This window comes from Leptinotarsa decemlineata, unplaced genomic scaffold, assembly GCF_025532065.1.
Source record: "Leptinotarsa decemlineata unplaced genomic scaffold, Ldec_3_MD MMD2_tig00000505_RagTag_RagTag, whole genome shotgun sequence".
NCBI lineage: Eukaryota > Metazoa > Arthropoda > Insecta > Coleoptera > Chrysomelidae > Leptinotarsa > Leptinotarsa decemlineata.
In genome coordinates, this window is record NW_027412549.1 from 8,607,692 (window position 1) to 8,625,078 (window position 17,387).

General features: G+C 36.0%; 1 protein-coding gene across 1 annotated transcript; it reads left to right on the forward strand.

Annotated features, from left to right (window-relative positions):
• Window positions 1-457: 457 nt before the first annotated feature.
• Window positions 458-5,323, forward strand: LOC141481880 (uncharacterized). Its single transcript, XM_074174222.1, has 2 exons — window positions 458-3,455; window positions 4,659-5,323. Exons 1-2 carry the CDS (start codon window positions 458-460, stop codon window positions 5,321-5,323), a joined length of 3,663 nt encoding a protein of 1,220 aa, XP_074030323.1.
• Window positions 5,324-17,387: the final 12,064 nt, after the last annotated feature.

The following is a 17,387-nucleotide window of genomic DNA, read 5'->3' on the forward strand; positions in this document are numbered from 1 at the left end:
AGTGTAAAAATAATCAGTGTTGTTTCTATAATCTGGAAAGCAGTAAGCTTTAGTCATCGCAACTTCGCTGTAATTGCACAGTGATCATCCATATTCATTTGTGAGTCATTCATCGAAAGCCGCAGGTTCGCGCAACATATCAGAGTCGAAAAAACCATCCAGTGTTCATCGACAACTTGAAGAAAATTATTGCAATTTTCATCAATCATCATTCATTTGCTGACACTCCGACGAGTTCCGACCAGTTCCCGGTTCCAATAGTCAATCATAATCTTGCCGAGTCAAGTTCAATTACAATTGGACAACAACAGTATCAGGAGATACATATTCAGCGTGCAGGTAAGTCAGTTGGTACCACCTGAAATATACTTTTTTCCATAACTCCCTTTTACTTTATCGCATCTATTTCGTACCATATTGTTATATACCATAATAAGATTCCAGTAATTGTATTAAAATGGCCGCGGAACAAATCAAAGCCTTGAAAAACAAACGCGCAGGTGCTAAACGATCGTTAACCAGGTATTCAAATTTTCTTAAAGCATTTGATCCATCTAGGGATTTTCCCGCTCTGGAAAAGAGATACAAGGAAATTGAAACAACTCGTGAAAAATTTGAAAGCGCTCAATCAGAGCTCGAATCGCTCTGTGAGCTTAGCGATGAGCATCACGAGTATGGAGATGAATTCGAAGATCTATATTTTGAAACTTATTCAATTGCTACGAACCTTTTATCTAACCGATTGCTTGAAACTACTGTCACAGCAACTCCTACAAAAACAAACGTATCGGTAATACCCGCGAGTACGGAATTTGTTTCTGATCCAGAATCCCACAATTCCATTATAGATAGCCAAACTAACAATATTGCCAACCCTGACACTCAGGTTAATGTCGATTCAGCACTCACTAGTACCGTTTCATTACCATCCAATGTCAACCCTGCGTCAGTAAGCGCAGATCAGCCTCAGCAATCAATTACACAGCAACAACAGTTTGCTTCTGTTATCCCAAGTTCGCAACTTAGCGCAAACCTACCAACCATTGGTCTTCCTACATTTGATGGATCCATTAATACATGGTTGGATTTCCGTAACTTGTTTACTTCTTTAATCCATGAAGAGCCTAGTATCCCGCCTGTTCATAAGTTATTTTATCTTAAAGGCTGTTTACGCAAAGATGCCGCGCGAGCGATATCATCTATGGACTTGTCGGCTCAAAACTATCTCATAGCTTGGAATTTACTGAAAGAGCAATACGATGATCCAAAATTCATTCGCGATAGCCATATAAATACACTACTAGACTTACCTAGTATATCGAAAGAATTTTCAATGCGAGAATTCGTAGATGGCATCCAAACAAATATTCGGGTTCTTCAGACGTTGGGAGAACCCATCGATCAGTGGAATTCAATTTTAGTTTTAGTATTTCGAAGAAAGCTTGGCGAGCGTCTCCAAGAACGTTGGCAAGATTACAGCATTGACATTCCTAACCCAACACTTTCGCAGATGCTCACATTTCTCAACCGGCACGCTCGGCTGGAGGGTACTAAATCTCATAATCAAGCACCGTTAGTCAAACCGCATATATCTCGAGAAAGGGGTAAGATTGCTTACCAAAAGGCGGACTCACGCCCTCAGAAGGTCTACATGGCTGCTACGTCGCCAAATAGATGCCTTCATTGTGAAGGTGATCATTGGATATACTATTGCCCTGAATTCCTTACACTTACTCCAAAACAGCGTCATGAAATTGCCAAAACGAGTAATTGGTGCAATAACTGTCTTCGCAAAGGTCATCGATCAGCTCAATGTTCCTCTAGTAATTGCCGCACTTGCAATCGGAAACATCACACTCTATTGCATTTCGACAGCAACAAGCCAGCAGCTCCTGAAACTTCATCGTCGACAGCGGCTGCATCTTCCACTTTAACTTTACACACTCGCGTTGCTTCGGAAGCTGTTCTAGCCACAGCGCTTATTGATATAGTTAACATGCATGGTAAAACTAAAACATGCAGAGTCTTTCTTGACGCAGGCTCTCAGGCTCACTTCATTACTGAGAGCGTCGCAATGTTCTTGAATTTAGATTGCAAACCAGTAACAATCGCAGTCTCAGGTCTTGATAATACATCAACTACCGTAAACCAGGCTACTACAGCGATTATAAAATCTCGTCACAACAAATTTCAAAAGACAATCGAATTTCTTATTGTGCCTCAAATCAGCGCTGCTATGCCATCTATCACTATTGATCCTTCTTCCATAGAAATTCCAAAAAACATTCATCTGGCAGATCCCGAGTTCTACAAGGTGTCGCCAGTAGACGCTTTGATCGGAGTGAAGCTTTTCTATAAGCTTCTGAGCATAGGTCAGATATCTCTGAAAAATCACCCAAACGCTGTGCTACAAAAAACACAGCTGGGGTGGATTATAGCAGGGGAATTGAGAAATCAACCCTCATCTCGAAGCATCGTTTGCCATCTCGGCCTTCATTCACCATCCTCTCAGCAAGAACTTACTAGGTTCTGGGAAATTGAAGAACTGCCCTCGTCTAAGGCCCTTTCTCCAGAAGAAGAAGCTTGCGAGGAGCATTACAAACTTCACACTTCGCGGAATGATTCCGGAAGATATGTAGTAAGATTACCTTTCAAAAACCAAATTGAAAATTTGGGTACATTTTATTCAGCTGCCCTCAGGCGTCTCCATATATTAGAAAACAAGTTTTCTAGGAACCCTGAGCTGCAGCGTGACTATTCAGCGTTTTTAGCTGAATACAAGGATCTCAATCATATGTCGATAGTCCCGGAGCACGAGAACAATAGTGTCGGTTTTTACCTTCCCCATCACGCCGTGCTTAAGCAAGATAATGTCACCACCAAGATTTGTGTCGTGTTCGATGGATCAGCAAAGTCTTCAACCGGTATCTCACTAAATGATACCTTAATGGTTGGTCCCAAGCTGCAGGACGACTTGTTTGTTATCTTGACTCGGTTTCGGTCTCACATATATGCATTTACCGCTGACATCGAACAGATGTATAGGCAAATTCTCGTCGACCCAATTGACGCTCGTTATCAAAAAATTGTCCATCGGGACCATCCACGGGCTGTCATTAACACCTATGTCCTCAATACTCTTACTTACGGTACAGCTTGTGCATCTCATTTGGCTGTTCGATCATTGTACCAGCTAGCACAGGACGAAGGTCATCTGTACCCTTTGGCGGCTGTCGTTCTGACTAGGGACTTCTATGTTGATGACGTCCTCACTGGTGCCAACACCCATGAGGAGGCGTCCTGCTTGCGAGATCAGCTCGTCGAGCTTTTGGGGAAGGGAGGTTTTAACTTGCGCAAATGGGCCTCAAACGAACCCTCTCTTATTGTCAATGGTGCCGAGCATCCCACTTCTACACATATGTCTCTAGACCTCGAAGCTTCCATCAAAACTCTCGGTATACAGTGGAATGCTCGGAAAGATACGCTATTTTACAGCGTAAACATAGTAGCGCAAGGATCACACACCAAGCGAAGTATCCTTTCCCAAATTGCTAAATTATTTGATCCACTGGGTTTGCTAGGCCCAGTGATAGTATATGCCAAAATAATTATCCAACTTTGCTGGAAGTCTGGGGTTACCTGGGATGAATCAGTCCCTCAAAACATACATGATATGTGGATCGCATATCAGAAACAACTTCCACTCCTGGAAAAATTACTCTTTCCTCGTTGCTTCGTTAGCCCGAACGTTGTAAGTATTCAAATGCATGGATTCTGTGACGCGAGTGAAAAGGCCTACGGGGCTTGTATTTATTTGCGCACCACAAACAGCGAAGGTATTGTGCGAATTACTCTCGTATGTTCTAAATCTCGCGTAGCGCCCGTCAGCACGGTAAGTCTACCTCGCTTAGAGCTGTGCGCTGCAGCTTTGTTGGCAAAAAACCAGCCTCGTCGCGAAAACTTATCATTGAAGGATATCTCGGAGGCTCATACGCTAATTATTAAGCTTATTCAGTGCTCGACATTCTCAAAAGAAATTAATTGCCTCAAGAGAAACGAAAGTATTTCCACGAATAGCCGGCTAATCCCGCTCAACCCCTATCTCGATGATGTCGGCTTACTCAGGGTTGGTGGGCGACTTCAACTCTCGGAGCTACCAGAAAAAACTCGGCACCCTATATTGCTGCCCAGCTCTCATCACGTAACAGCTATACTTATACGCGAAGAACATCAACGTCTCGAGCACGCAGGTACCCAAACTACCCTCTATTCTCTCCGTCAAACCTATTGGATTGTTAACGGTCGTAATACCGTGCGCAAGGTACTTCATCGTTGTATACGATGCTTTCGTGCTAAACCCCGCTTGGCTGATCACGGCTCCGGCATTCTGCCTCAAGCTCGGGTATTAGCTTCACGACCGTTCCTGAAAACAGGAATTGATTACTGTGGCCCTCTATTTATAAAAGAGAAGCGATACCGCAATCGAAACAAGATAAAGGTTTATGTAGCTATATATGTATGCATGGTCTCCAAGGCCGTACATTTAGAATTGGTGTGTGACCTCACCACCGAGGCTTTTTTAGCTAGCCTTAGGTGTCTTTTTGCCCGACGGGGAAAATTCATAGAGATTCACTCTGATAACGCGGCTAATTTCGTAGGAGCTAATCGTGAGCTTCAAGAGTTGTTCGAATCCACAGATCATAAAACTGCTATGCAAAGGTTTATTGAGCATGAACGTATAGTTTGGCATTTTATACCACCCAGAGCACCTCATTTCGGAGGGCTTTGGGAGGCCGCCGTGAAATCTTTCAAGTTACATTTGATTCGATCTGTTGGCGACACACTAATAACTTACGATCAATTGGAGACATACGTTGTCGAAATAGAAGCGATATTAAATTCCCGACCACTTTCCGCCATGTCTTCCGACCCTAACGATCTCCTTCCCTTGACCGCTGGTCATTTCCTCATTGGTGGTCCACTGACTTCGTTTCCACAGGAAAATTTGGCGGACCTCCCTGCAAACCGACTCTCAGCCTGGCAGCACGCTCAGAAGCTGAAACAGCACTTCTGGAATCGATGGCATCATGAATATCTCAACAATATCATCAGTCTTCACCGTCAAACCAAAGGACCTGAACTTAAAGTTGGCGATCTGGTTATCATGCATGAAGACAATCTGCCACCATTGGCCTGGGCCGTTGGCCGCATCATAGCTGCACATCCGGGTCCGGATGGCGTCATACGAGTTGCAACCGTGAGGACCAAGAACGGCGAATATAAGCGGTGCAGCAAGAAACTATGCCCACTGCCGATAGACTAGCGGTTCCCTAATGCTCTCATTTCTTTGAACTCAGTAGTTCAAGGGGGGCGGCAATGTTGAGTCTCATCTCAATTATTATATTGATAGTACAATTTTTATTAAATTCACATTTTATTATTTTTATCATATTGCGCCTTTTAACGGGATTGAGTTATAAAATACCAAGCCGTAAGATTAGTACTTCGAAATTCTAAGCATTTGAATTTTAATTAGATTTTATACCTAAGATTGTATCCCTCAAAATCCTTAAAAGCTTATAAATGGCCAGCTTATCTATTGCTCCGTAATCCATCACAAATCTAGAGAAATATTTGAAATTTGTAGAATTATGAAAGGACCCTATTGTATTTGCTCTCTTGGGTTTTTCTAATATTACACAAAGGATTAAGTCTGGTTCTGTAATATTTCTTTCATGAATATTTCCACCTAGCTGTAGCAACTGAAAAGGTTGGCATCTGTGAATCTTTTCATCTGTGGGGTGGGCCTTTTCAAATGTCTACCCAATGAGGTGCCTCCACCCCTGAATTATTCTCCTACCATAGTAAGTTGCTCAAATCTCTGTTCGATATTGTAAATTTAAAATTAAGTTAGTATAATTTGAACCTTTGTAGAGAACAGTTGAAATAAACACTTGTCTGTGCTATCTTCGCATTCCTTTTATTTGACACAAGACTTAGTGCAAGCCTTGTGTTTAACTCAAATACGGACGATAAAACAATCGTACGTCAAAACACATAATCGGTATCGGTTCAATTTTCTCACCTAATGAAATAGACATCAACAAAGCCCACCGATTCTAAGAATGACATCACTAACTATGGCAGTAAAGTCTACGACTGAACAAACGAAGGACAGAACTAGTTGACGTCTATTTGTATACCCAACCATAACATGAATAAAAATAATAAAAAATGGATAATATGGACTTTGAATAGGTGTCAGCCTTCTGTTTTTTATTTATTTAGAGTGCTACTGTAGACTGCGCAGAAGAACCTCAGATCTGTGAAAATATAAAACAGAAATTTGAATTATTGGTATGATACAATCTATGAGTTAAAATTGGCAAAAAGGCCTTATTTGTGTTCATATTGTGTCGCAAATAATATAACGTGAAAAGTGGAGAAATGATTATTAGTACTACTTTTATTCAACTGGGAAGTGATTGAATCTATTATTATTTCAAGATATGTAATAAAATCCATATCAAGTCGCACACTCTTGATACTTTCGCAGTTATTTTACAAAACATTCCACTTAATGCGAAGTCTGAATTGCATATTGACAAATCACCTCTAGTTTGTCGTCCTAGCAAACCGTAGATAACATTCTGTACCGAAGAATAAGAAGTTGAAAACTACAATTACCATGAAACCAATATGTTTCAAATTGTATCATAACTAATACTTACTGTATCATGAACCACCTACTTCTTCTAAGTGTGTTTACAAACCCTAAATAAGTTTGAAATATGTTTTTTCCGTTAACCAGCTATCGCACCCCTACGAACGAAAACTCTCAGAAGTCGAAACGTGTGCGAGCTAAGGACTAACGAGGTCTTACCTTTCAACGTGTGATTACTAACACGGGTTGGACGATAGCAAGTGAAAATCGAGCGTTCAATCTGGGGCTTGACCCATCGACTCACACATCGGTCGATTGACTGAGTTAACAAAGCACCCACGTTAAACCGCCCGGCTACCGACCTCCTGTTGAATCTTTGTGTTGCTCCAGGTTGTTATACATTGAACCACAATGTGTCTTTTCATCCTCTTGAATACACAAACTGCGGTGTTTCTGCCATGGGTATGGACAGCTGTTATGTTACACTCACTATTTGAGGATTTGCCAAGTCCAAGTAGCTTTACACGTGTAAGTGCGGGACAAGCAGATTTTGCCCCAAAATCTACAAAAATATTCATCTAAAAGCCCAAATTCCACCATCTACAGAGTGTACAGGTACTCATTAACAAATTGTAAAGTTTCCCAAACCACACAAATTTGGAAGTCATTTCATTAACTCTAACAAAATTTCTTAAGAATTCCCATTCAACTGATGCCCTGATTATTCATATTTTTTATATTCATACATACATATAGCTCAAAAATGTATACAAATAGGGCTAGTGATCACTATACATGCAAAATATAAACATTGTATTTTCTTCATATTATATTCAACTACTGTTCAGTTCGACCTTTATCTAATCAAACCTGAATTGAATTAGGTTCATGACTAACTTTCAGATACTTTGCCTGAATGTATTTTCTACAAATCATCTCATTACTAATGTAACAGTCAGAAAAATATAATTTCTAGAAACATTGAGACAATGTAATACAAAAGTCAGGATTGCATATGATATGTACACAAAAATTCAATCTGACACATCATATTCTAAATTCCATCAGTTCTGACTTCCATTGTTCAATATTAAATAATATGATTTGGAATCCTTTAAAGAATAAATGAAATTAAAACAAATTGAAATGAATAGCTGGAAATAACAATTATATTGGGCAAATAAACCCTGAAATGAAATAACAATAAAGAAAGCAAAAAATTTGAAATCAATTATAATGAAATGAAAATCAAAAATTGAAAGATTCCAAGCAAAGTTACTTCATGACACTTCTATTAATGATATTCACAATATAATTGTCATTTTGAGCTATTCATTATGATTCTTCAATTTTATTTTTTCTTTCAGGGATTTCGAATCATATTATATCATATTTGACAATGGAAGTCCGAACTAATTAAATTCACCGTGGAACATAGTCTACTACCTCCAAACTGATCAGATACTGATTCATGAAATGGTTTCAATTTTAATACATGCCAAGTTCCTGCATCAATTCGAAATTTTCTAATTCATGAACTACTTTGGACACGACTTTCTTCACTTTACATAATAAAAAACGCGGCGCAAACTTTGCAGCATATTCATCTGCAGCATCCGAAAGTACAACATTTTGTTTCCAAACCTTTTCATTTACCTGAAAAATATGCTCTCGTTTTCTCAAATCATAATAATTAGCCTTCCTCTAACATGAGGCTGTCAATTTGTCTTGAACCTTATTATAAACAACTTTCCACTATACATTTTCCTAGTTTGAGAATTATTGTTCCAATCAGATTCATTGATGTTACCATAATAATAACCATTAACTGGAACAATCCTACTCAAATTTAAAGAAATGGGACTGGAACCTGTTACCTCGTGAATAGCAGAATTGATGGAATGCTGAATTTTTAAAATTCCTTCATCCCACTGTAAATGAGAGTTTTCAATGGAACAGTTAATAACTGTACTATTATTTCTCTCTGTGAGACTATCATTTGGGTAATGATAACAAGTACACATGACTTCCTTCATTAAACATTTCACCCTTTTGAGCAGTTGCATTATCTAACAATGGAACTTGAGAAATACCAAAAGACAACATAACTTGAGCTGAGGCGTCTCTAATAAGTTTCATTACAATAAACTTAAAAAAAATTGGGAACTACTATCAGCAAATCATTATCCTTGGAACTGCTTGTGAATGGACCCATCACATCTGTATTCATAAATTGAAACATGAAATGAGCTTTTCTTTCTGCTCCCATCAAACCAAAACCTTGAGCATTGCTAAATTTTTTACTACAGCACATTATACATTTTCTGACATATTTTGAAATATCCCTCCTTATTTGAAACCAATGGAATTATTCTTCAACATTTTTCAATATTTTAAAATATACCATCCTAAAGTTGCAAAATTATGTGAATTATAAATGAAAATTTTCATTGTATTTGTTTACGAAGCAATTTTCCTAGGAGTATGCTTAAAAATATGATTATTTTCACCCATTGGCTGAGGATGTTTTTCAGAGTTTTTAATTATGTTAGTTTTCATTTCCTTATACCGAAGTTCAAGATTACTTAATGGAATGCCCAGAAAACTAACTTCTTCAGAAAGTGCTGCTCGAGATAAGGTATCAGTGATAATGTGGAGTTTACCCTTTCATTGAAATCAAATCAAATCGAAATCAAGAGTAGAAAGTCTCATAGCCCAACGACTAAGTCTACCATAGCTACCAGATATTTCAGAGAGGTATTTTGAACTAGCGTGATCAGACAAAACTTAATAATTCCAAATTATCTTATGACTTTCTTGTTTTCCCTTAAATAAATCATTTAGTGGGCTTACCAAAGTACTGAATAGAGAAATGAAGCTCCAATACCAGGATCACATTCCTATGAATCGTTTTACTTGAGTTGCTATCTCCAGTCTAGGATAACCTTCCATTGCTTTGATCTTATATGGTGAAGTTCGTAAACCCCTCTATCAACTACAGAACTCAAATATTGAATTTTTTTAAATCAACAGTTGAGTTTGTTTCTTTCAAACGATTGAAAACTCCTTTGTACAAATTTATATGTTCAGTGGAAGTCAAAGTACCCAAAACTATGTCATCTAAATAAACGAATACTTTGGGTTGTTGGGTTGTGTAGGTATTGCTTCTGAATTTGATAAACTCAGTCTCTCAAAATGATACTGACCTCTTCCAGGAATTAGAAATGCTGTCTTTCTTTTACTCTCTTCATCCAAATGGATTTGCCAAAAAGCAGATTCAAAATCAATTGTTGAGATGAATTTAACGTCACTTAACATTTTTAGAATATCATCTAATAAAGGAAGTAGAGCTGATTCAGAGCTGTGCCCTCAAAAAAACTCTAAATTCATTAATAGCTTTTTTGCAAGAACAGGTGAGTTTCAAGTACCAAATGAAGGTTCTACAACACCCAACTGAAACATTCTAACCAATTCTTCATTAGGAAGTTCCAACATGTGAGGAGAAAATCTAATATAGCCTCTTCTCAAAGGGATTGTTATCTCCTGTATGGATGTAAGCTACAGTTTTGTCTGCAAATCTGTCTTCCGAAGAGATTGACCTGAATGAATTGACTATCTTTTTCAATTCTGATTTTTGTTCCTTTGTGAGAAGTATACAAAAACCTACATTTCAATCCTTTTTACTGGACTTCTTGATGAAATATCAATATTTTGTTTATATTCATTTCCAATTTCCCAAGAAAATGTTTCTTTGGTAGTCCTGGAATTCTCCCCAGTACAACAATCAAAATTCTATAAAAATCATTTAATACGTTCCAATAAAAATCAGGCCCCACCGTTGGCTGCGCTAAGTTTTATTACTTTTATGGTTTTGATTGAAATTCAATTCATAAGTGCTGCAAAGGGTTACCAAAATTTGGACGTCATCTACAGGAGTTTTTGGAAATACTGTATCCCCTTTCAACACTTGTCACTGTAGACTAACTTTGTTACACCGGAATGGTGCTTGATGGAATCGAGCTGGTTTTACTCCGCAATCTCCCTCGCGAAGGTGTTGTGCACCTTGTACATATTGCCAACGCGATTATCATTATTCATTACTATTATTATCATTTTTATAATCTTTATTATCCATTTTGTCCTCACTCACAAAATCGGTAGATACTTGATTGGTAGCTCTCACCCGATCTTGCTGCTCGGTGCGGTCCCCAAGTCGTTGATAAAGTTTTGCTGAGTAGACTTCTTCGCCTGGAGAAGAAGATGAAACTTATCCCAGAGGAGCAATTCGAGTTCCGAAGAATACAAACATGACCTCGCAATTAGTTCGAGTTGTTCACGGGATAAAGGGATCTTTCCATCAGGCGAAGAATACAGTTATGGTCCTTTGCAATGAAAATTGCCAGATCGAACGAATTGAAAAAAACAAGCCTCAGTAAAGGAGGTACATTTCAATGACATATAAATTTAATATTTGCTAAAATATCATTTATATTAATTATTTTCAATTCAATTCAGATTATTGTCTCAAAAAACAATAAATGCTTATAATTAGGGATACAACCAACTACAAAGTTCAATAAAATAACAGTTATAAGATATTAATTATACAATCAACACATTACATATTATGGAAAAAAAAATTACAATGAAATATAATCGAATAAAAAATTTGTTACAGAAAGTATATGTTGAAAACGAATTCAAGTGTAATAGAGAAATACAATGCAAACTATGAAATTCCTCTAATTGGATTTTGTCTCAGTTGACAAAAATATTTTGTAATGGAATAAGGATTCTTTTTTTTTCTCTGGAATTGAATTATGTATGATGATCCCATCGTGATATATCGACATTTTTTCAAATTTGCTTGTTTCTTAATTTTTGAAAGTAATTTGAATTGTCTGTAGCATGATTGTAAATATGTCCAATTCGAATGAAATTCAAGTTTGATTTCTTTGTATTACTTTTAACAGAATGGATGAAGTAGCTAATTTTGACTATATAGAGTGAATTCAAGTCCAGTAAATAGTTTGGTTTATGTAAGATCAATGTTGGTCCAAATATGGTGATTTATAAATGCTTCTTATTATTTTGTTTTGTGAGGTTTTCACAGGTTTGATTATAGCTTGTCTTGCTGTTTCCCAAACAGAAATAAGATAGTGCAAATTTGAGAAAATGAGAATGAAATTTATATTTTTGAAAATGTGAAACGAAAATACAGTAAAACGAAGGAAATATTCAATATACGAAACGAAAATGACCACAGAGTAAAAAACAACAGAAACATATGGAGAATAAAAATAAAAGTGAGCAACAAAAATTAAAAATTCAAAGCAAAGTACTTCAGGACCACGTTTCGATTGTTAGTAACCACAATCGTTTTCGGGTGTTGACTGGACTATTCCTCCGAGGAATGACTATTCATAGGTCATTCGAGCGCTTTCTCCTATCCTCTCTTTCCTTTTTTGGCTTCACCTGTTTAGCGGGAGTCGACCGTTTGGTGGGAGTTGAACATTATCCGCTTGATTACAGGTTTCCAGATGTTGCATATCTCTACGCTAGCTTGGCTGAATGCGCCGTTGGACAACATATATGCAGCTTTTTTGAACTCTCTCTCAAACCAGGGTCCCTCCTTGTGGATGATCTCAACCTGGGACCACTTGCTGTTATGATGATGAGTCCAAACATGTTCTGCTATTTCTAATTTGCTGGTTCCTAGTTTTCGTAAGGCTGCTACGGATGGTGTTTCCGGATCTGGAGCAGGTTGTGGTGTTGTACTTGGACCCAATTCTCCTCGTATTTTCAACAACTCTCTGACGTACGAAAGTACAAGCACTGGTTATGATGGCTTGTCTTCCTTGCGAAGGAGCTTTTTTGTATAATGTGCAATGGAAAATATGAGTCCCCACCGGCAGAATACTGGATAATGTGCTCCATTTGTAACTTTTGGGCTTACAAATGCACGGAGGAAACGGAGTGGTACCTAATACAAAAAGGTGCGCCAAGAAGCTGAAAACGTAATGAGTACTTTTCAACAAGAGAATGCAAGTTGCTATCTAAGTCATAAAAGTTGTAAATGTTCATGAGGAACCTATCAGAAAAATATCTATTTGATTATCATCCCAATTTTATTGTGCCACTTTCAAATAGTGATAATGAATGTTAATGTTGGACAAATATCAGAAAAACTCCAAACTTTGCTCTAGTGAGCAAAGTTTGGATAACTCTAAGTAAGTGAAATTCATTGAAGAACCCATCATACCACTCATTTAAAATACTTCATTTTTTGATGTGATACATTTTTTTCTTCAATGAAATGATATATTTATTATTTTTTAATTAGCGCTAATGAATTCAGAGTTGATAATTTAGTATATTTCTCAGTATGAATTTTATTGCGAGTAGGAACATCCTAATTCAAATACATTTCTGATATTTGTAACATGACAATATTCAGGAGTATTTCATTCAATGAACAAATATCTCGAATTAGAGTTTTTGTTTTCAATATTGGTAGAATATTGTAGTGTGCATTGTGTTTGAAATATATTTGTTTATGAATATTATGTATTTCATTACTACATGTATATGCATTTTGATGCATGAATATATGCATAATATCATATACTCGTCACATTTTTGGAATATTGCAAAATATTCCTAGGATATTCATAAAATATATTTGAAGAATATCCTATGGTGATTTCTTATTTTATATTCCTACAATAAACTATGAATATCCCGAATATTTTATGAATATTCCTTGGGTTCTATTCCTGGAATATACTAAATAGCATGTATATTACATATTCTTAGAATATTTCAAGATATTCTAAGAATATTCCCATGGAATATTCTTAGAATGTATCATGTATCAAAGGTTCGCCAGGAGCACTTCCAGGGAATATTTTCCAGAAGATTCATTATGTATATATATATATATATATATATATATATATATATATATATATATATATATATATATATATATATATATATATAATGATGATCCTAAGCATAGGAATCTCAGTACCTGTTGGAGATACAGCTTAGGTTAAATTAGGAAAAAGTTGTGTTCTTTAAAGCTCATTTACATGCCGTTTAGAAACTTGAATTTTCATGGCCTGCTGAGATATTTGGGAAAAACGAGAATTTGACAATATCAATTTTATTTTTTTCTGACTTTATTTGAAAAGATATCAAAAAACGAATAACACTTTTTCATTGGCACTTTTAAGGTACTACACGATGGTATTTTTAAATTTTATATCCGACGTTTCGTTTTCAAGAAACCATCATCAACTTTATTTTTTTATACGACCCGAAACAAAAGTACACCCTGTATCTGATTCCATTTTTTATTACGAATTCAACGATGTATCACATGCCATTGTTTTCTTTTTAGTTTGAAGGAAAATAACATTTTTTCTATTTTTAAAAAAATATTTCAGTAGGCGTTGCAAACAAATGCTTTGACGTAAATACCTGTCACCGAGCCTGTCAAATATTATTTAATTACACGATAAAATAGTAATTGTCGTTGTTGTTAGCCTGTTTGTCGAGTTGTTGTTTTTAGAGTTATTGTTACTGTTGTCGTTATTATTGTTTATTGTTGAATAGGTAATATTGTGTTATTATCGTCGAATATGCCGGGTGAGCATTATAGTCTTGAAGAAAAGTTTGACATGCTAACGTGCTACATTTTGTGCCATAAAAATACTGTAAATACTGCAGCAATGTATCTTAATACATATCCAGAAAGAAAGCAGCCATGTAAGTCCATTTTCTTAGAGCTGGCTCGAAATTTAAAAGAATGTGGTTCATTTAAAAAGCCTGTTTTATCTCGAAAAAAGGAATCTTCAGAAGAAGCCCAAAATAATGTTTTACAAGCAGTTGTTGAGAACCCTGAAATATCAACTAGGCAAATCGAAAATAATGTAGGAGTAGCCAAATCCACAGCTCAATTTATTTTGCGTAAAATAGATGTCACCCCTATAAATTTAGGATTTGCCAAGGACTTGAACCAGGGGATTTCGAACGGCGCCGAAATTTTTGCGAATGGTATACACGCGCGTGTGAAGAAGATTATAATTTCCCTTCAAAAATAATATGGTCCGACGAAAGTATGGTCACTAATAATGGTATCTTCAACCGCCGCAATACGCATTACTGGGCTCAGCAAAATCCGCGTGTTAAGAAATTATCAAGACATCAAGAACGTTTTGGGTTTAATATGTGGTGTGCAATTTTAGGAACTAAAATTCTAGGTCAATTTTTTTACCATAATTCTTTGACCGCCGAACGATACCATCATTTATTGCAAAACTATGTAGAAGACTGTTTAGATAATTTACTTCTGGCACAGGTCAATAACTGTTGGTTTCTACAAGACGTGCTCCTGCACATAATTCTAGACAAGTTCGAGAGTATCTTTCGCAGCGATTTCCTGGAAGGTGGATTGGAACCTTTAGTGAAGTGTCTTGGCCAGCGCGATCCCCTGACTTAACTCCTCTGGACTTCTTCATATGGGGTTTTGTTAAAAACCGGGTTTACCAACATTCCTTTGAAACTGAACAGCAGTTACGAGAATGTGTAACTGTCGCATTTAACAGTATTACACCAGAGATGTTACGTGATGTTTTAAGTTCTACAGTTAGAAGATCATACTTATGTTTGGAAAATAACGGAAACCTGTTTTAACACCTCCTTTGAATTGAATAAAAAATGCGTTAATTTCTTTGTTGTTTTCATTACTTTAAAAAAATCATTATTAACCTACTTAAAAATACATTTTAAAAATAGAAAAAATGCAATTTATCCTTAAACTAAAAAGAAAACAATGGCATGTGTTACATCGTTAAATTCTTAATAAAAAATGTAATCAGATACAGGGTGTACTTTTTTTCCGGGCTATTTAAAAAAATAAAGTTGATGATGGTTTTTTGAAAACGAAACGTTGGATATAAAAACTAAAAATACCATCGTGTAGTACCTTGAAAGTGCCAATGAAAAAGTGTTATTCGTTTTTTGATATTTTTTCAAATAAAGTCAGAAAAAAATAAAATTGATATTGTCAAATTCTCGTTTTTCCCAAATATCTCAGCAGGCCATGAACATTCTTCAAGTTTCTAAACGGCATGTAAATAAGCTTTAAAGAACACAACTTTTTCCTAATTCAACCTAAGCTGTATCTCCAACAGGTACTGAGATTCCCATGCTTAGGATCCTTATCTTGGACACACTGTATATATATATATATATATATATATATATATATATATATATATATATGTATATATATATATATATATATATATATATATATATATATATGTATATATATATATATATATATATATATATATATATATATATATATATATATATATATATATATATTCATCGTGTAAGGCATTATGGTCGAAGATGGGTAGTACCAAAAAACTAATAGGAGACAAATAGGAGAAGCTTATCATGAAGATGTAGGTCACTTTGCTTATGAGAAAACTATAAACATATTGACTTCAAAAAATTAATATATTTGTGAAGAAATACATAGATCCTTATTTACATTGTCTCTACAATGAAAAAATTGTGGTAAGAAGTCGGGATTTTTCCATTCTAGCCCAAGTATTCGAGAGCACATGTAGAAAGAAAAAAACACATATATAATTACTGATATATCATCAACATTTGATTTAGCCATCGGAGGCTCATTTTGCCATCAAGGGCTCGTTTCGCCATCAAGGGCTCTTTCTGTCATCAATGACTCGTTTTGCTATCAAGGATTCATTTTGCATCAATGTCCTGTTCTGCCATCAACGCCTCATTCTGGTTTATTTCTTCAACGTGTTTGGAATCTGAACGACTTCAAGATACAGATTTTGACAATTTCAGTGTTGAGCCATAATTTTCCAAAATTTTCAGAACTTATTCAGTAGAACTAACCCCTCGGTTTGGATTCAGATGGTATGAAAATGTTATCAAGGTATGTCTTATATGGAACTGTCTTGAGGGCTGGAAAATTTCGGTTATAAATTTTCGAAAAACTGAGAGACCTTTACATAAACCAAACTGGGTTCTCAATTATTGATAGTGACCTTCTGGTGTAATTTGTTTTCTAATAGTATCTGATGATACTTAACGGCCCAATGAATCAGAAAAAAAACAACCTTCTTCTTTAACCATCTTTTTATCAACTAGTGAAGCTGGACTTGTTGCATGTATGGAGAGGAAAATGAACAAAAGCTTCGAGAATGATGAGACATACTGTGAGAAGATGGATGACTTTCTGAAAAAAGGATATAGGATAGGACAGTGCATCCCTCTATTTTACTCCATGAATTATTTTGTTTTCATATTTTTTGTTTGTTACTGGTAATTTACTGCAATTTCAAACAAACTCCATTTTTTGGCAACACTTTTATTGTTTGAATGAATTTTTTTACGTTCAAAGTCAAAATGTATTTGAAGTATGCTAATCGTATTTTTTCTCGGTACATAATCTTGACCAATTATGAGTAACCGTTCGGAAATTCCATTAGCGAACCTCTCCTGATCACCATGTATTAGCGCTTGACAAATTCTAAATTTGTGGAGATAAAATTTATTGTTTCACGATTGTCAATTTCCATCTCCCATTTCTGGTATGGAGTTTCATGAAATTTTCTTGAATCCACTTTGCCGCAGGATCTACAATTGGTGAAATTTCTAATAAATCAAT